Source organism: Sarcophilus harrisii, chromosome 3 (assembly GCF_902635505.1).
Source record: "Sarcophilus harrisii chromosome 3, mSarHar1.11, whole genome shotgun sequence".
NCBI lineage: Eukaryota > Metazoa > Chordata > Mammalia > Dasyuromorphia > Dasyuridae > Sarcophilus > Sarcophilus harrisii.
In genome coordinates this window covers 160,376,856-160,398,965 of record NC_045428.1, presented here as the reverse complement: position 1 = coordinate 160,398,965, position 22,110 = coordinate 160,376,856, and the positions used below count along the sequence as shown (strand labels likewise).

The following is a 22,110-nucleotide window of genomic DNA, read 5'->3' as shown; positions in this document are numbered from 1 at the left end:
CATACCTTTCATTTCCTTTCTCATTTTTTCTTCCACCTCTCTTGTTTGCGTTTTAAAGTTTTTGTTTTGTTTTGTTTTGTTTTGTTTTTGTTGTTGTTGTTGTTGTTGTTTTTGGTAAGCACTTTGGTTTATACTTCAAACCAATTCATTTCATTCTTTGAAATTTTTTCTGTAGACATTTTGTCCTCATCTGAGTTTGTGTTTTGGTCTGCCCTGTCACCATAGTAGCTTTCTGTGATCAAAGTGGTTTTCTGTTTCTTGCTCATTTTCTTTTCTTTTGGTATTTACTCTTCTTTTTTTTTTTTTTTTTTTTTTTTTTTTTTTTTTTTTTTTTTTTTTTTACTTTTATGGTTGAGCTCTGCTCCTGGAGTAAAGGAAGCACTGTCCCAAACTTCTTGTGCAGCTGAATCTTGGCTCTGAGCACAGGAGCCTCTTTTGTTTGCAGGGGGGTAGCTTTGCCTGCTTTTTTCAGGAAACAGCTGGGTTTCCCAGAGTCTGCCTTCTGATCTGAAACTGGAAACTGCCCCATTGATTGGCTTCTCTACTGAGCCAGGACTGAGGGTCTTATTTACTGATTTGCTGTGATTAAGGCCCTCTCACTGGCTTTCCCAGAGTCTATCTGAGCTGAGTTGAACACCTTTTTGCCCCAGTGAGACTGACCTTTCTTGAAGTTTTCCCAGTTTATCTTGAGCTGGAGAGTGGTTTCATTCTATCAGACACAGTTCAGAGGCTTAGGTTCATTTGATTTTTGAGAGAAATGGGTACAGCTGGAACAGCTTCCTGACTTTACTCTGCCATTTTGGCTCCACCAGCCTTAATATCTTTTAAAAACATTTAGCATATTATGAAGTCCCCAATTTCTAAGGGCTCAATTGTCAGTTATCCACCAGAAGAGTCATCTTAAGAGTGCATTGTCATTGAGAACTCTTTTTCCAAGATCCTAAGTTTTGAAATGTACAATTCTGATCACTCTCATGTATTCTCATTTTTCCATTCTCTGAATTCTATCACAATTGTCTTTGTTCTCATGCTACCCTTTGAATCTTTAATTTTGTTTTCACCTTTCTCTGTACCTATTAACTCCTTTAGAGTCCCTACTCAATGTAGGGAATGTTCAATGTAGAGAAAATTCAATAATAATTTCTCTTCTTCTTTCCTTGTCTCAAGACTTATTTTGATCTTCAACTTACCTTCAACTGAGAGAATTCCTTTTAAATAATTCATTTTATTTTGATACTGAATTTGACATGCACCACCATTCTAATAACTTCCATGTACATACTAAAACAGAAAAACATGAATTTAAATTAAACCATGACTCTAAAATGTACAGATTACTTTTCTTTTGAAATATATAATAAATGCAATACATGATTTTTAAAGCTATTTGCTTGTTTCTAATTGTTTTCTAGCCTTCTTGCTATAATCTTCTGTGCATAACAAAAATGCATTAATGATTGTCTTTTTCTTTTTTGATTACCAAGTCTGCAGCCTTCTTCTTCCTTGTACCCCACCTCCATTGAAGAAAATACCCTTATAATAAATTTGTGTAATCAAGAAAAACACATTACTCTATTGTCTGTATCTGGTACTGTCTGATTTATTTTGTATCTTGAATCTATCACCTCTCTATTAGGAGGAATGGCATGCTTCATCATGGTCTGGGTAAACTCCTATTTGTTTTCTCTTATTTACCTCTGGAGGAGATAATAGCTGGCTCAATCCATATAAGTTTATGCTATATTCTTAATGGGTCTTTCATTGTTGCATAGCAATCATTTTAAATTAATTTCCTATTAATCTGTATAACATCACACACAATATCTGTATCCAACCCATTTGTCCTCTGAGGCACAAACATCATATTGTTCTCTTACTCTTTCAATAAATGTCCTTCCCCTTACTTTACCCAAAAGGTTATGACAATTTGATGTGAACTCCTTCAGCTTTCCCCTTCTACTCATTTACCTCTTTCAAAAAACTTCCTCATCAGTCTCAAAGCAAATTTCTTCACCTGAGACCTCAGTATCATTAATCAACAAGCATTTCCTCTAAGTCCTTGATCCATTAATTATCTCCTTACTTATGTATTATATATCAAAATATCTCCTCTTTTCCTGGATTCTTTTCCTTACCATTCAAATATGCTCAAATTTCTTCAATCTCTTCCCTAAAAAAGAAAAAAAAATACTACACACACACACACACACACACAGTGTGTGTGTGTGTGTGTGTGTGTGTGTGTGTATTTGCTGAGTCATTGGGTTTAAGTGACTTGCCCAGAGTCACACAGCTAGGAAGTGTTAATTGTCTGAGACTAAATTTGAACTCAGGTCCTCCTGACTTCAGGGCTGGTGCGACCTAGCTGCCCCGAAAAAATACTCTTTCTTAACCCTGCTGTTATGTTATCTATTATCTTATTTATCAAAGCAAGGTCTATAATTAAGGGCTCCCACTTTTCTTATCAGCCATTCTTCAAAAATTTTAAAACAATTGTGGCTTATGCACCAACATTTCTTTGAAAAGGATGAAAAAAGGTAAGTGAATTCTATGAACATAGAACTTAGCAAAATTTTGTTGTAATAATTTCCTGGACACTTATACCTCTGAGCCTATTTCATGTTACTCTCACTCAGTTTTCCTCTTAACTATCTTGATTGAGAATGGACACAAGAGAGAAGAGCAAACAATACATTATACATTATACATTATTATATATTATACAATATTGTATGGGAGATCACATAAATGAAGGAAGCTCTTGGAGCTAGGAGGAATTTCTCCGGAACATCAACAGGGCTCTGAGGCAGAACACTCTGGAAGAAAAGACTACTTGCCACAGACTGGAGATTGAGAAGCTACGATTCAGAGCTGGCTGGAGGCTGAAGAAAGCAGAGGCAGAAGCCAAGGACAAAGCAGCAAGATCTCTTGGAGCCAGGCACAGAGATAGGTCTCAACTAACCGGGCTAAATTGTAAGGAGAAATAAACGTTTGCATTTTTAGCAGCTGGCTGCGATTTTGGATTAATTATTGATTGTAACTGAGACTAAGGCTGCCTCCAAGAAAACCATCACACTACCTATATCAATGATATTCTTGATCAAAATAGGAGGAAGAGGAGGAGTAGAAAGAGGAGAAGGAGGAGGTAGAATAGAAGTGAGTGAACACCAATATCACAGTGAATCAATAGTATGAAATGGCAGTTAAGTGAATGATGTCCTTGCCATAACACAGATACCATCTATAAGAGTCACAGAACCATCTCCAAAAGCATGAAGAATTAGAGAGAATATCTGTATTGATGAAATCACAACTCTTTCTGAAGTATTGTAGTACAATTCAGTCATATTTTACTAGAATTTGATCTCATGTTATCATCAACATACATTTATTGAGCATGGACTGTATGTCATTCTTCCATGTCCTACATATGTTTAAAGGAGAAAACAGGAACTCAAAATCAATCAATAACTATTTATTCAGGACTTAACTATGCGTTAAATACTGCTAAGTGCTAAGAATATACAGAAAAGACTGCACTCAGGGAGCTCAGTTCATTGGGGAGGATGATATGTAAACAATCATGTACCAAAAAAAAAAAAAAATATATATATATATATAAAACTGGAAATAATGAACAGAGATAAGGTATTAAAACTAAGGAGTATAGTGATAGGACTTTTGTAAAGGGTGTAATTATATCAATCTATTGTTTCAAGAAAAATGCTTTTCCTCTTATACTTCCTCCATAATGCCTCTAGTATCTCAGAAAATTCCTATTCCTTTTTTCCTTTTAAAAATTACAACTATTTATTTACAAAGCATATGCATGGGTAATTTTTCCAACACTGACCCTTGCAAAACCTTTTGTTCCAAATTTTCCTCTCTTTACCCCATTCCCTGCCCTAGCTGGCAGGTAGTCCAATACATGTTAAATATGTTGAAATGCATGTTAGAGCCAATATACGTATACATATTTATACAATTATCTTGTTGCACAAGAAAAATCAGATCAAGAGGGAAGAAAAAGAAAAACTGAGAAAGAAAACATAATGCAAGTAAATAACAACAGAAAGAGTAAGAATGCTATGTTGTGTTTCACACTCAGTTCCCACAGTCCTCTTTTTGGGTGTAAATGGTTCTCTTTGTCACTGAGCAAGTAGAACTGGTTTGAATCATCTAATTTTTGAAGAGAGACCTGTCCATCAGAATTGATCATCATATAGTTTTGTTGTTGCTGGGTATAATGGTTCTGCTCCTGGTTCTGCTCAAAAAATTTCTATTCCTAATGAGGCATACTTCCTTTGTCCTTGGGCATTATGATTTGACTCTTGAACCCTTGACACATTGGCTAAAGATATATTGCCCTAGCTACCTTACATGACCTTCTGGGGTTTATATTTTTCCAGTATTCTAATATATGTTTTGGACATAATTATTTTGTAAACATAGCAAACAGATGCCCTCTCCTTTCAAATCATATTCCATTAATTGACATAACTACAAATTAAATATTGTATTACTGATTAAATATAAGAAACAGAGGGATTCTCCTTTTTTCTTACATATCTGCACATGATATTAATTTTATTAATAACTCAAATAATTTCATTTTTTGATTGATATTTCTGATATAAGCAGTTTGCCCTAAATTAAGATAAACCAAAAAAAAAAAAAAAACTTACACTGGATTTCCACTGATCTTTACACTGGAAAATCAACTGTAGGAAACTGTCATGAATTCATAAACTAGAAAAGCAGCAGTTGTATTACCAAATGTCCCAGACAAAGGAAATGCTGTACCCTACATTCAACCACTAAGGAAGACAGGAATCCCTTCTTTATCTAGAATAGAAAGTTTTATGAGTCAATGATAAACAACATAATATCTCATTTCCAGCAAGTAGGATTGGAGTCTTGTAATTATAACCTTAAATAAGTAATGTTTCTGCATGTTAGCTATCTATAACACTTTAGTAAAAGTGAATTCTCTTATGGAAAAGTCACCCAGGGTCAGTTAATTTATTTGTGTTTTCAACAATAACAGTGGATTATATTGTCAACTCAGGTTTACCACTGACCATCCTCTCATCTTTCTCCCCTCTCCCAAGCCCTTGCTTTTACACTTACTTTTCATTTGTCTAAATGCAACTTTTTCTCTTTCCTGTTCCTGAATTCTATTTGCTTCTAATTATTTCTTCAAAGACAAAGTACAAATTATGCTATATTTTTTAGGTGCAGGTCTTATTCTTTATTTGATGTCTTTACAAAGTTAATAATATTCTTCCTGTTTCATTCTGGTTATTGAAAATAATGATTAATTACCTAAGTCCTGAGCTAAACAAACACCTTATTCTACTGGCTATTATTGAGTCATCCTTTTTACTAGACAATAGTCCTAAGGAGTAAGAAGAGAATGTAGCAGGTATGTGTCCTGCCACTGCCATAGTCAAGACAGCCAGCAAACTCTTTTCCCCCCCACTCATTTCTACAGAGATTGAAGTCTTCCTATTGTCCATTCTACCATTTCTAAATCTTTGGTTTGAAATGACTAGAAGAACTTTTAAAATCCACAGTTCAAAGGTAACAGAAATTCAAAATAGATCTCTTGAATGAATCTGACTGAATGAACCAAATTCCCAGAAACATAAATTTTACATAGGAAGGAAAGCATTCAGATTTAAAGATTGTGGTCCATTTTCTCTTGCAAGCTAATTGATATGTCCCATACTTTGCTTTGACAGTTTACCATTACTGGTGCCTATTTAAATATTCTATTTATCACCCAATTGAAATGGAATTTGTTAATAGCTGTTGCTCCTTGATGTCAGTTGTCCCCACAATTGGGTATTATACCAAAATTTTATAACTTAACAGCTCTGAAGACAAATCCTTGGATTAGACCTTTTTGAATTCGCGCTTTATAGTTATGAACTTACCCACAATCATTTCATCATGATACTATTTGGAATTAAAATACAATTTTGTTAAATGCAAGAAACATTGCATCCATTTGTTTTTTTTAACAGAATAATACAAATATGATTAACAGTAACCCAACTTAACATTAATTTCAAGTAGTTATTGTTTTTTTTTTCTTGGCACTTTATAGGGTGTGAAAGGCAGAAGGAAACCTAGAAATAATCTAGTCTAATTTTGCATGTCATGAAACTGAGGCTAAGTGAAGTGAAGGCTAAGATATCAGAGATAGGTTTTGAATTAGATTTTAGATTTTCCTAAATTCAAATTAAAAAATCTGACCCCTAATTTACATTGCTTTTTTTCAATTCAACATCTATGCATGCTTCAATGAGAGGGGTATACAGAATTCTAACTCTTAGGAAACAAGAAAATGAATCATCAATATAGATTGTTTTCAATATATTGTAGCTAAAATTCATTTATCAAAGCATTTATTTAAAAAGAAAAAATAGCTTTTATGTACAAGACACTAACCTAAGAATTAGAGAAGAAAAGACAACATGCAAAACAATTCCTGTTTTCAAGGGATCTTACATATGATTGGAATCAGAAAGGATTTGGGATACAACATATAAACATTTAAATAAATATAATCTACTTTCTTTTTTTTTTTTTTAATCTACTTTCCGTAAGGAGAGAACACTAACAGGCTAGGGGAATAAAAAAAGGCTTCCTTTAGGTGTTTTCACCTGGCCTGAATCTTAAAGTTCTAAGAATTCTAAGAAGCATCAGAAAAGATCCAAAGAAAGATACAAGGACAGAGGTTTGGCCTCTGAAGTTTAAACACCTTAGGCTAGTTCTGCTGAACAGCAAGCAGAGAGCTCTGGGGGTAGCTGGGTTGGGTGGTAGACTCTGTCTCAGAGACAGGAACTTTCAACTCTCAGACAATGTGGGCAGTCCAGGATTTGAACTGGGGAAGATTGAGGGGGAATTTTGTTGATAAGTAATACCAGGCACAGCTGTATTGCTAGACATGACCCTAGGCAAGAAGGAATCAGCACATATCCCATGAGTGCCAATGTAGTGTGACAGGAACACTGCTGGCTTTGGGCAGTCACAGGAGGGTGGAGTTCTTGGTTTTAGATACTTGGCCAAAGGGAAGAACCAAAAGGACTGAGACTAGAGGCACTATCCTACAGACTCCCAACCCAGAACTGCAAGTGATTACGCTAACAAGCTTTAAACAACAACAACAAATAGGAAAAGGAGAAAGAATCCAAATATAGAAAGTTACTATGGAAATAAGGAAAAACAGGATTCATCTTCAGAGGAAGATACTGAAATAAAATAAAAAGTCTCTTCTACTACAAAGAGTAACATTAAATGGTCACCTGCCCCAAAAGAACTCATAGAAGAACTCAGAAAAGACTTTAAAATCAAATGAGAGAGCAAGGAAAAACTAACGAAAAAATAAAAAATACAAGAAAAAAAAGATTTTGAAAAGAAAATTAACCAACTAGAAAAGGAGATCCAGAGTATTAAGGAAAAAAATGAATTTTTTAAAACTAGAATTGGACAAGGAAAAGTCCACAAAGTTATGAGACCAAAACAAATAAAACAAATTATAAAGAATGAAAAAAACAATAGAAGAGACCATAAGACATCTTATTAAAAAAAATGAGAGAACAGACTAAGAAAGATAACATAAGAATTACTTAAGTACCTGAAAGCTATGATGAAAAAAGAACCTTGATATAATGATACAAAAAACAATTTAAAAAAATGTTCTGAAGTGTTAAATTAAGTAAAGAAAGTTGAAATAGAAAAAATCCACAAAAAGAAGAAAAAATCCACCAATCACCACTTGAAAGAGATCCTATGAGGAAAATCTATGGGAACATCATAGACAAATTCTGAAATCCCCAGATCAAGGAGAAAATATTACAAACAAGAAGAGACAAACAATTCAAATATGCAGATATACAGTTACAATCACACAAGGCTTAGCAACTACTACATTAAAAGACTGCAGGTCTTGGAACAGTATATATTGAAGAGTAAAAGAACTAGGATTGTAACCAGAAATATTATACCCAGCAACTTAAATATAATTTTGAATTGAAAAAAAATGTATACTCAACAAATTGCCAGACTCTTCAGGATTTTGCTGCAAAAAAGCTCTGGATTTAGCAGAAAACTTGACATGTAAGACAAATCTCAATGAGTAATTTCATGGAACTCAAAAAGGACAAAACTGTTCATCTTTTATATGTGGAAATCTTAATTATATGTCTAAGATTGTTATTAGAAATTGGATAGTTTGAAAGAAAAATTGAGAGAGAGCTAAGTATAATGTGACTCTAGAAAGCAAAATCATGTAGGAAAAGCTAAAAAGAGTAATCATGTTCAAGAATGAGGTATGAGAACAAGAATTGATACAGAGGAATTATATAGGGAGGAGGGCTGATAGTTCTGAAATCTTAATCATATCAGGAATGGGTTAAAGGAACAAAATGTTTACATATACATATATACACATATACATACATACATATAAAAATCTTTTAAATTGATAAAGAAATAAGAGGGGGAGGGAATAGAATAAAGGAAGGTAAAGAAGAATGTGTAGATTAATGGGAATGGGATAAACTGGGAGGGAAAGGATTGGAGGGGAGGATAAGGGAGGGATCCTGGATGGGGGAGGGGATAGGTTAATAGGTTAGGTAATAGCAAGGCAAAATAGTGGAGAAATAAAGCAGAGGAATCAGTAGGGATAGGAAATAAGATGTGCACACAAACATAATAACAATAATTAGGAAAAAAAAAAATTTTTTAAAGAAACCAGGGCTAGTAATCATCAATTTCAGACAAAGTTACAGTTAAAATAGATTTAGTAACAAACAAATAAACACAAAAAACCCTAGGGAAACCACTCAATACGACAGCCATATTAGTCAATATTGTTATATACTATTTAAAATAACTAGGTATTATAAGGTTGGAATATTGCTATGGTACAGGAAAAGCTGAATTGGTTGTTTTTAGAAAAAAATATGGAAAGACTTCAACTTATGAAAGATGATGTTATCCACCTTCAGAGAAACAGAGAGCACAAACAAGTGTGGTATGAACTTGTATAGATGTATATGGATGTATATATATATATATATATATATATATATATATATATATGATTAGAGATATCTATGTGTATGGTATGCATATATGTGTATACATAGTATGTAACTATAGCTATCTATCTATTTAGATAGATATTCATACTTAATTGTGGCCTTCTTGAGGTGGGGGAGAAGAAAGAAGAAAAAAAATAAAGTAAAAAGTACACAGCAGAGAATAAAAGAAAACCCATAAAAAAAAAGCAAAGAAAAGATGGACAGCTCTGAACACAGTGTGTAGTATTTATTTTATAGGCTTTCTTGAAATGAAAAATTTGTTGTCTAATGTTTTGAATCTTCTCTTATATTCTGCTTTGCACGTCTATGCTTTTTTTTTCTTTTTCTATTTTATTTGTTTTTCTATTTTAAAATAGATTAAAGAAAATAAATCTAAGAGGTAGGAAAAAATTCTAGGTATGTAAGTACTTCAGAATATAAAGAAAAGCATACAAGTATTTCAGATATATAAAGAAAAGCACAAACTTTCAGTACCAAGATGACAGAGTGAGAAACAAACCCTCTGAAACCCCTACATATTCCCTTCCAAAAAACTAGAAAACCATGTCAGAATTCATCTGGGAGCAGGGAAGGAGTTTACTGGAATGATAGGAAAGATCCATGTCACTGGGGTTAGAGGAAGTGAGGTTCAAAGGCAGCAGCAGCAGTAGCAGCAGCCAGTTTTATGGCAGGGACCTGCATCAAGGCTCCAAGCCTGGGACAATTCACAGGAAGTCCCTAACCTTCTGCAAATCAAAACTGCCTAGGCAAGTAAGCAGTCTGTGCAGTCACCTCAAAGCCTCTCACTTCCAGCAAAAGCTACCAATGAAATCTTGTGTCCTAGCTGATTAGTAATGAAGGTCTGTGCTTCAGCTGGCCAATAGGGGGACCCTTCTCCTGGGAATCATGAGCAGAGACATTCTGTTTCTATAGCATTAGGACCGGACCCCTGGAGTAGGCCAGAAATTATACTCCACATCCAGGAAGGCCAACAAGGATGCCCCAATCTTTAGTACAAGTCAGAAGGGAATACAGAAGTTAAGTCCTAAAGCCCAGTGAAAACCAGAAGTAAGACCTAGAGCCCCAGCCCAAAAAAACCCTGAATAATGCAGGACCAGAGCTTCTTTCTCATATGAAAATACCAAGTTACCCCCACCCAAAAAAAAAAAAAAGAGGCAGAAAAAATGAGCAAAAAATCCCCCCAAAACAAAAAAGAACTTGACTATAGAAAGTTACAATGGTGATAGAAAGGATCAAGGCATAAAGCAAGAAGAGGGCAATAGTATCACAATGGCTACATATGAAGCTTCAGGCACAAAAAGAATGCCTGGAAGAGCTTAAAAAAGAATTTAAACAAACAAACAAACTAGAGAAATTGAAGAAAATTGGGAAAAGGAAATTAGAATAATACAAGAAAATCATGAAAAGAAAAATGAAAAGATATACAAAATTTTACTGATGAAAAAAACTCCTTAAAAATAGAATTGGTCAAATGGAAAACAAAGTACAAAAGTTCACTGAAGAAATTAATTCCTTGACTTTGCTATTCTCAGTAATACAAAGACCCAAGACTACTCTGGACTAATGATGAAAAAATGTTATCTATCTATCTATCTATATAAAATATATCTAATGGGGGTCAAGAACCAGATTTCCACTTAGTTTTGACAAACCATGAGTGGTTCCTATGTCCATTAAGAGAAGGAAGAACCGATTCCTCCAAAGAACAAGACCCTTCCTCGCCCACTTCTCCTCCCACTAGAGCCACACTCAGGAATGACAAAGCCCAGGCCAGGCTCACCAGATGGGAAGGAGGGGATAGCACGAGTTCCCTCCTTAGCTCAGAAAGCCAACTTCTTCATCAAGAGGTATACTCAAGAGTCCACTTCAGAGCCATGCAAGTTGTTGGTATCTCCCTGGAGTCTCATGAGCAGGCCCCCAAACAACATGTATGCGGAGAGGCAAACCAGGGAAAGAACTGATTATGTCTGAACACAGATTGAAGCACACTTTAAAAATTTTTTTATCCTTCTTGACTTTTTTTGAGGGGGAGGGGAGTGGGTGGTAGAGATCTATGTTTTCTTTTGGAACATTACTGTTATGTAAATGTTTTGTATGACCTCACATGTGCCTTCTCAATGCAGAGAGGGATGTTGGAGAGGATGAAAGGAGAAAATTTAGAACTCAAAGTTTAAAAACAAATGTAAAAAAATTGTTTTACATATAACTGGGGGGGAATGGAAAAAATGAGAAAAATGAATGGAGATAGAGAGGAATAAGCCTTTTCTCTCACCAATATGTGGCACCTACACAAAAACTGACCATGTATTAGGATAGAACAACCTCATAAGCAAATATGTAAAAGCAGAAATAATAAACATGATTTTTAGATCATAATACAATAAAATTATATTAAAGACATTTCTATATATTACCAACAAAGAACAACAACATGAGGAAGAAAGAAAAATCTCATTTACAATAACTGTATTCAATATAAAATATTTGGGTGTCTATCATTCAAGACACACCTGAGAACCTATATGAACACAACTATAAACTATTTTCCACACAAATAAAGTCAGATATAAACAATTGGAAAAATATCCATTGCTCATGGGTAGGCCAAGCAAATATAACAAGAATGATTTCTACAAAGAAAAAAAAAATCTGTTTATTCAGTGTCTCACATATGAAACTATCAAAATTTTATTTTATAGAGCTAAGAAATTTATAACAAGATTCATCTGGAAGAACAAAAGGTCAAGGATATCAAGGGAATCAAAGAAAAAAAAACGTGATTGAAGGTGGGTTAACCATGTCACATCTCAAAACTGTTTTATAAAATAGTAATTATCAAAACAATTCGGTACTAGCTAAAAAATAGGTGAGTGAATCAGTGGACTAGGTTAGGAAATGACCATCATAAATGACCATAGTAATCTAGTATATGAAAAGATTCAAGCTTTTGGAAGAAAACTCATTAGCTAACAAAAACTGCTGGGAAAATTAGAAAACAATATGACAGAAATTAGGTATAGACTGCCACTGCATACCAAAATAAGATCAAAATGGGTACATGATTTACACATAAAGGGTGATACCATAAGCAAATTAAGAAATCTTGAAAAAGTTTTTCAGTCACATTTATGGATAAGGGAAGACTCTAGACCAAACAATATATAGAGCGCATTAAACAATGTAAAATAGATAATTTTAATTACATAAAATTAAAATGTTTTTGCATGATACACAGAAACTAATGCACCCAAAATTATAAGAAAAGCAGACAATTTTTTGATAAAAATATTTCTGATAAAAGCTTCACTTTTCAAATTTATAGAGAACTGAGTCAAATTTATAAAAATACAAGTCCTTCCCCAATTGATAAATCAAAAATTATGAACAGGCAGTTTTCAAATGAAGAATTAAAAGCTATCTCTAGACATATTAAAAAAAATAAGAAAAAACTAGCTATTGATCAGAGAAATGAAAATTTAAAAAATGTTGAGGTGCACCTTATACCCATCAGATTGGCCAATATGATCAAAAAGGAAAATGTTGGATATTGGAAGGGATGTGGGAAAACTGGGACACTAATGCAGTGTGCAGTGGAGTTTTGAATTGCTCCAACCATTATAGAGAGTAATTTTAAACTATACCTAAAGGCTATAAAATTGTGCATACCCTTTGAGTCAGCAATACCATTGCTAGCTCTATATCAAAAAGACATTCCCCCCAAAAGGGAAAAGGATCTATTTGTACAAAAATATTTATAGCAGATCTTTTTATGGTGACTAAAGATTAGAAACTGAAAGGATGCCACCAATTTATAATAGAATATTATTGTGCTATAAGAAATGGCAAGTAAGATGGTTTCAGAAAAACCTGGAAAGATTTACATGACCCGATGCATTGTTAAGTGAATAGAATCAGGAAAACATTCTATACAGTAATAGCAATAATATTTCATGAAGAATTGTCAATGACTTATCTATTCTCAGCAATACAATGATCTAAGACAATCACAAAGAGTTAAAGAGAAAACATATCTGCCACTCTTGATTGAATATAGATTGAAGCATGCTATTTCTTACTTACTTTCTTTCATTTTTTTTTAATTAAAGTCTTCTTGTACAAAATAAGTGCATTTACATAATTGTACATGTATAACCTATATCTGATTAATATCTTAGGGAGGGAGAGAGGATAGAATATGGAACTCAAAACTTCACATAAAAAATATTAAAAATTGGAAGAAAAAAGTACCCATAAAATTTCTTCTCCATTTCAAGAAGTAGAAGAAGAAAAAGAAGGAGAAGAGGAAGAAGAAAAAAGAAGAAGAAGAAGAAGAGGAAGAGGAAGAAGAAAAAAGAAGAAGAAGAGGAAGAAGAAGAAAGAAAAGGAGAAGAGGAAGAGGAAGAAGAAGGAAAAGAATAAGAAGGAAAAGAAAAAGGAGAAGGAGAAGGAGTAAGAGGAGGAAGAAGAAAAGGAGAAAGAGGAAGAGGAGGAAGAGAATGAGAAAGAGGAAAAGAAGAAGAAAAGAGGAGAAGGAAAGGAGGAAGGAGAAGAAAAGAAAGATACAGAACTTTAATAACATATAACACTGGAATATAGAGATATAGATGTAGATTAAGTAACAATGTTTTTCATCAAGAAATGAAATTAAAAGGAAGTTATCTGGCTATTTCTTAGTTGGCTCCAATTAGAATGGAACTGTCTACTTACATCATCATCAGATAATGTGTAATTTCAACTTCACCATATAGAAATTGTCTAGAGATAAATTTTGAAAGATTCTAAATTTTTTTAATGTAACCTCAATTTCAATCATCAGCCACCTCCTCAGTTTTCTAGTAATCTTCTCCCAATAATAATTAGTAGAATTTCTTTTATGATTCTTAAATGGAGTATTAGTTAACAAACACTAGACATTTAAATTCAGATAAGTTATTTTTAGAGTATAATGTTCCATGAAAAAAATACACCAAGGAATTTTTTTTTTAAATCATTTTATCTTAAAGAATATGACTACTTCCCACTACAACTGTTGCCATTTTAATAGTCATTGGTAATTCATTTCATGTCCTCATTTCTTGTGTATACTCTATTAGGTCCTACGTTTGTTATGCAAAAAACCACTGATACTGAATACTGATACTCTGAAGCTTCTGTCATGTAAAATATATTTTTCATTTCACATTTTTCATCTTTTTGCAGATTGCATGTTAGAAATATCTTTTCTACTTTGTGTGACTGTGTGACTACCTTATTTCTTTTTCCTGTCATGTAATTTAGACTAGTCTTTAATTTTAATTCATTACTATATATCTTAATTGCATTATTTTCTGCAACTTGCTCTATTTTTCTTTCATTATTAAAGTCAGTAAGGTGTTTGGAGTAATATATATGATGCACATAGAGAAAGAGGGGACATTTTATGTTATTAAATGCCTTGCAACACTTAATTTTGTTGATGTGTGATGTTACAAAAAGCCTTCTTTGATGGTCCAGAATGCAAACCACAAAATAATTTGTTTCCTAATTCAGATCAATTTTCCATTGATTATTTTGTCTTTCATTGATGGCTATATGTTAGAAAGAGTAGTGACTAGAACCATATTATATTACAGCCTAGAAGGTTTGATTGCCACTTTTTCCATCAGACTATCACCATTTTTTATTACTAATCTCTGTACATGACACATATTAATAATGAATTCTTATGCCCTTGAACATGCAAAGTAAAGTATGCACATTTTTCCCCACTGACATTCCTTGATTAACAAAACAATATGAAGAATAAATTAAAAGAAAGAAGTATTTGCTAAGAAATATGAGGAAATTTCCTCAAAGGGGGAAAAGAAAGGGATCATAGGTATACAGAAGTCATACTTACTATGAGGTACAGACTACTGAAAGCAATAAAATGACCCAAAGGAGGTGTTGGACTTTAAGTTGTAATGAAAACATAAGAAAGTTGCACTCAAATGAAAAAAGAAAGCTTCTAATTTTTCATTGTCAAATGTAGGCTGCTAAGCAGATATGTAGCTAGTAATTTTCATGTCTAGGACAAGCTCTCAGAATTGTAGCCATCTTTTGTCTTATTCATAGTTCTTCATTTCTTACTCAGACATTCTTTTATTCTATTTTCAGCTCATATGTTCTCTTGAGTCAGGCTAGGAGGGCAGGTTGTACTTTTGTTTACTTACCTAATTCAAATGAGGATTGTTGAAGAGGGAAGCTGGTGTATATATAATGTCAAGTAACATTTTGGAAGTTGAAAGGCTTGCATTGTATCCTTCTTTATGTTACAATATTAGATACTTTCCCCTATTTTCCCTACCCCAATTGCATACTATATCTGCTAAGTATATTTGTAAAACTATCACAATCCTTGCTTCTTGGAGTTTTAGATAGAAATCTACTATTTGTAATGTTATAACAATGGATTTTTGTGGCAGGACCAATATTTAGGATTCTAAGGATCATTGATTTTACGTATATTTGATGCTAAAAACTTTACTTAGTTCAATATATTTTTAAATAACACCCTATTAAGTTTCCTAGATCATTCAATTCAAACCAAACAATATATACTGAGTGCCTACTCTGTGTGAGTCACTGTCCTTAGTTGCTAAGGCAGACAAATAAAAACAACAACAACAACAACAACAACAACAACAACAACAACAACAACAACCAGTTTCTTCCTTTGAGAAACTTATATTCTAATGGGGAAAGCCAACAAATAAAAGATAGATGAAAAAAGAATGCAGAGAAAGAAGATACCTACTGAGGTATAGTAAAAAATCTAGCAGCAAACTGAAGGATGACGGGTCATAAAAAAGAGCTCACCCTTGAAAGATGGGGACAGAATGCCCCAGAGACTGAAGGAAACTCTAACATGAGAAGGGAGCTGAGTAATGGTGAAGAAATCCAAAGAGTCAGAAGCACAATGGGGAATGGAACAAGTAGGAACAAGTTTGAGACGTGGTAGTGGAGAATCTTACTTACCCTTTAGAAACTAGGCTTTCCCTAAAGCTGAAACTTGGACTAATGGTGATGATAAATAAAATCAGAGATTATATGAAATCTCTAGCTCTTGTGATCTCAGCCAAGTGGTGCTTAGCTGGCTACTATGTTAGATTTGCAATGAACTTAATTTACTTTAGTCAGTATGTATGTATGGGGGAAGGGGAGGAGAAGATTTAATAATTTATTTACTTCAATACTCCAGTGCATTTGTGACTGCCTTATGGATGGATATCCCCATTAACTATACAGATCACAATCCACTTATACCTCTGCTTTTCCTGTGTGTGTTTCCTCTGCTTTTTCCTGTGTGTCCACAGGTTCCTGTGGACCTCTGATCCATGACCTGACCTCCCATATATTCATTACAAAAAAAAAAAAATGACTGCATTTAGAGTAGATTGAAAAAGACTGCTGGAGCTATAATCAGGGTAGATCTGAGTTCCAATTTGACCTTAGACACTTATTATCTCTGTGACTCTGAGCAAACAACTTAGCCTTCATCTACTTCAGTTTTCTCCTTTATAAAGTGGGAATAATAATAGCCCCACTTCCTGGAGTTGTTATGAACTGACATGATATTTGTAAAGAGTTTAAGAAAGTGTTATAGAAATACTGCTATTGTTACTTCTGTCATTGCTGCTGCTGCTACTATAATACAACCTCTCAGTGTGAAAAAGGACCTAACTTGTTTTCTTTTTATATTCCAAACCAATGAGTATATTCAAGGAAAAATTAACTAAAAGTATCAGAATTCACACTTATATATAATAGAGTTTTGAAAATTTATGAGGCTCTGCACTTCTAGAGCTAAAAAACAAATAACTATTATAACCTATAAAAGATAAATCAAGAAAATATATGTTAACTTTTATTTATTTTTTTCCAAATTTATTTTATTTGAAGAAACAGAATAAGTAAAAAAGAAAAACAGAAAAGCAATGCAAAACAGAATGAAATAAACCAAGAGAACATTACCATGTGCCCAGGAGAACATCAGGGAGGATTCAAAATATGTAACAACAAATACCAATTTAAGAAAATATGTCTATTGGTAGAAGAAATAATATTCATGAGTGTCTATTCCTTGTCTTCTTTCCTCACCCTTTGCCTCCCTATACACCTATCCCTTACCCCTTATTTCTTTATAGATTTTGAAGGGTGCTATACCCTTCATAGTATATATGTAGTGTTGACTATTGAGCCCATTCCTGATGTGAGTAGGTTTGCAGAACTATAAGCCTTCCTCCCCTGAAATGCCTATCTATTCTTCCTCTGCAGCTCATTTATATTTTTTACTTTTATTCTGCCAATCTTTCTTTTGAGTTTATCCTATTGTTTATGTAAATCTTAAATATAAAGTATACATTTCTCATGTAGAAAAAAACATAAACAATTTGCCCATGTTTAAACAGTTTGTCCATGTTGAGTTTCTTAAAATTACTCTTTGATATGTTAAGATGATATGTTTTGATATGCTCTTATATGTTAAATTTTCTGTTAAGTTCAGGTTTGCTTGATAAGAAAGTCCTGAAAACAAGTTCTTTGAATGTCCATTTTTTTCTCATTGAAAATTATAGATGATTTTGATGGATATGTTATTTTTGGCTGCAGGCCTGGTTCTTTTGCTTGTCTGTAGATATGATTCCAAGACCTGTGGTCTTTTATTTTAGCTGCTGATAAGTCTTGTACAATTCTAATTGTAACTCCAGATTATTTGAATTGCTTTTTTCTTGTTTTTTGCAAAATTTTCTCTTTAATCTGGGGGTTTTGAAATTTGGCAATAATATTGCTATGTGTTTTTCACAAATAATCTCTTTGAGATGGTGATCAGTGGAATTTTTTTCCTATTTATACTTTCCCCTCATGTTCTATCATTCCAGGATAATTTTCTTTCTATTCTTTTTTTATTATTATTAAAGCTTTTTATTTTCAAAATATCTGATAGATAATTTTTCAACATTGATCCTTGCATAGCCTTGTGTCCCAAATTTTCCCCTCCTTTCCCCACTCCTTCCCCATAGATGGCAAGAAATCCAATATATGTTATAGATGTTAAAATATATGCTAAATCCAATATATGTAAATATATTTGTACAATTATCTTGCTGTACAAGAAAGATAAGACCAAAAAGAAAAAAAAATAATAAGAAAACAAAATGCAAATGAACAACAACAAAAAGAGTGAGAATGTTATGTTATGATCTACACTTGGTTCTTACAGTCCTCTCTCTGGGTGTAAATGGCACTCTTCATCATAAGATCATTGAAACTGGACTCAATCAACTCACTGTTAGAAAGAGTCACGTCCATCAGAATTGATTGTCGTATGATATTGTTGTTGCTGTGTACAATGATGTCTGGCTCTGCTCATTTCTCTTAGCAATAATTCATGTAAGTTTCTCCAGGCCTCTAAAATCATCCTGCTAATTGTTTCTTATAGGACAATAATATTCTATAACATTCTTATCCCATAACTTATTCAGCCATTCTCCAACTGATGGATATCCACTCAGTTTCCAGTTTCTTGCCACTACAAAAAGGTCTGCCACAAACATTTTTGTCCATGTGGGAACCTTTTCCTTCTTTAAGATCTTTTTGGGATATAGGCCCAGTAGAAACACTGCTGGACAAAGGGTATGCACAGTTTGATAATTTTTTGAGAATAGTTGTAGGAAAATTTTCTAGGATTATTTCCTGTATTATTGTTTCAAGGTTCTTTTTTTTTTTTTTTTGGTCACAACTTTGTGGCAGTCCAATAATTCATATATTTTCTCTTCTTGATCTCTTCTCCAGAGCTGTTATTTTTCTTATGGGTTGTTTCACATTCTGTTGTATTTTCTTATTCTTTATAATATGTTTTGTTATTTCTTGGTGTTTCATAGCTATATTGGCTTCCCCTTGCCCAATTCTAATTTTCAAAGAGTTACTTTCATCTGCTTTTCTAATAGGTTAACTTTTTTTTCCATAATCTTATTTTTCTTAGATGATTTTATTTTATTTTATTTTTTTTTAGTTTTTCCTCAATATAAGCACCTCTAATGGTGGGGTGGGGGAATGGTGCCTCAAACTTCCCTTTGGCTCTCTAGTCTTACCAGGAACCCCAAACCAAGAGCTTTACCCTCCTGCAAATGCCTACATCCTGTCCTGCTGGTCCTGCTTGCTTCTTGCACAGGGCCACATCTCTGCAGCACAGCTGAACTTGGAGTTCCCAATCAGCCAAGGTTTACTCTGTCTTCCCAGACTCAGATCGCAATTCCACAAACTGTATGGGGGGTGAAAGTCTCTCTGGTATCTCCTGAGGCTCCAGCCACAATCAGATAGCCCCAAGGGATCCACACCAGATGTTTCTGTGGAGCTAGCCTAAAAGTGTTGGCACTTCAGGCAGGTTAATTTCTGTCTTTCTTCATTGTATCAGGAGTATACTTGTTCTTCCCCAAGTCTGCTTGGTTTTTCGCCAGTTTATAGTCACTCTGAGGTACAAATTTGTTCTATTTGTGGAGGAAATTGGGAGAGCTTGAAATTTGCCAACCTACTCAACCATCTTTCTAGAATCCTCCCCTCTACATTGACTTTTCAAAGATCATTTGGATTAGTAGGATACTTAAGATTTATATGCTATTTCACTGTTGATAAAACATGTTCCTTACAAAAACTCTGAAGTAATAGTCTGATTATGATTATACAAAAAGGAAGTGGAGATTCTGAGAAGGTAAGTGACTTATCAAAGTCATAACAACAGTAAGACTCCAAGACTGACCTTTTGATTATAAATTCTGTACTCTTTATGTTAAACCATACTGTCTTATGACACCAACCCAATTAGAAATTTAGTTAGCAAATGCATTAAGGCTATGTGAATAATCGTAGGGCCTGTCTCCCTGGAAAATTTTATCAAGTGGTCACATGTCTAATTGAGTGTAAGATTATTTTTTTAAAACAAGGGAGAAACTATATGACTACATGAAATATTTTCCCATGATACATTTCATAATTTTTGACATGGTGATAAATGACTAAGACTGTTTCTTATTTTCCTAGCATATAACACGGCCTATACTTTCATATCTTCCTCCAAAGAATGACATTAAAATCTTCATTATTATTTTTTAAATTGTGTCATCTTTGTTGTTTATTATATAAATTTACTCATGGAGAGGTTTAGTTTTGTGTTTAGAAACTTTAGAGCAAAACAGTTTATTAGTCAGATTTCATGTTTTTTTCTTACCACAGAAATTCTTTTTGTGTTGGGAAAAAAAATAAAATAACTAAAATGTAGCCAAATAGGCCCATATTCACTCTATTAAATTGACACATATGAAATCGATTCTGAAATGCATAATTTCAAATTTATTCTTCAGCTCCTCAAGTAAGAAATATATCTCTTGTGAATTTTACTCTTTTGAGGTAAGGTAATAAGCATGGCTTTTCATTTCTTCAAGCAGTGTTGTTGTAAATGACTGGAGGCCACTGCTTTATTTTGTATAACTAGATGTGGAAACAAGTCTCCACCTCAAATAGAAAGTGAAAAATGATTTCTGAATGACCTTTCCCTCTTGCTTCCAAGCCATAGCTAGGAAAGGTAAGTCAGTTATAGAGTAGCACTTCTATCAAATTTCTTTGACTATATTGTGAAGCATGAAACCTTGGTAAGGAAGTTAAACAGTCCATCATTGTTATTAAGTGCTGGAGTCAAAAAAATCATGCCAGTGTTCAATGCAAGTAAGTATTTCTCTTATATTGTGAATTTTCTCTTATATAAAGCAGCAGTAATATCTAAGAGATAAAGTACATGTATCCCTAAGGGACAGAGCGGAGATTTGTGACGATCAGTTACAGCCAATCAGAATTTTCTTTCCAACTTAGTGGTAATATTGCAGTGTATGTGATTTCTGAAGATTGCTAGATGTTAGATTTATTTTTTAGGATTAAAATAATTGATTTTTTTCTTTTACATTTTCCTTTCTGTGTTACTTTGAAAAATCTAAGTAGATGCTACAGCTATGTATACATTATGACAAATATATAGTTAAAAATGCAAAAAATCACAAAGAAGTATTAACTACTTGAAACATCTGTGTAAAAGACCTTTTTTGATTTACTTCTAAAAAACCATATTAAACTTTGTAAAAATACAAATTGAATGCTAATGATATATCCCTTATCTAATGATAAAATAGTTTTAAAAAAATCACATAGCAAGTCTATAGAACTTTATTGAAAACAAAAATCAAATTTAATTCCCAATTTACATTTCTTTTTTGAATTTCATTTTTTTAAAAAAGATTTTTCATCATCTCATATGCAAGAAAAATGAGTAAATTTTTATTTGATAGAATTTCTTATTCTCCACAAATAAAAATAAAACTTTTTCTCTTGCATATGTTAATTTGCTTTGTTAAAATGAAATTAATATTTAAGAACTAAAGATTTAGGGATTATATGTTAAACTTTTTTTTTTAAAGATAACATATAATGTGACCTTTTATCTCATTTTAAACTCATTGTATTCTATCCAGGAATATCTAGCTTCTGAGTAAAAATATAATGTATTTACTTGTCGTCTAACAACTGAGATGAAATGAAACTGTGTTATTTCTATATTGTTGGCTATTTTGTGTCATGTTTTGTTTTATGAAAAGAGTACTGAGGTAGAAAATACTAGTTTCATTGTATTTCAAAGCTTTAATAATAATCCTAAATGACAATAATTTTTAAGTATTGCAAAACCAATTATGTCCAAGAGGCAAATCATGATATAATGCCATTTCTAAGCCATCAGTTTCTATTTTAAAATTATGGACTAATTTACCTGACTGGTATGGCTTTCCCTATGTCTCTGGATCGATGAGCTTGCCGTACCACTCACTGACAGTTTTGAGTTGCCATCTTCTTCTGGTAAGCCTATTGATAATGATACCATTAGTTAGATAGTTCTTCATTCAATAGAAAAAAAAAATAAAGCTTTCACACACATTCA

The 22,110-nt window shown here is 33.1% G+C and overlaps 1 protein-coding gene across 1 annotated transcript in view; it reads right to left on the bottom strand.

Moving 5' to 3' along the window:
- Positions 1-22,110, bottom strand: part of MYO16 (myosin XVI) — a 713,480-nt gene that overhangs the window by 20,682 nt on the left and 670,688 nt on the right. Inside the window, exon 34 of the mRNA XM_031958702.1 lies at positions 21,943-22,034. Coding sequence (XP_031814562.1) covers positions 21,943-22,034 — 92 coding nt within the window. The remainder of the gene's footprint in view (positions 1-21,942; positions 22,035-22,110) is intronic.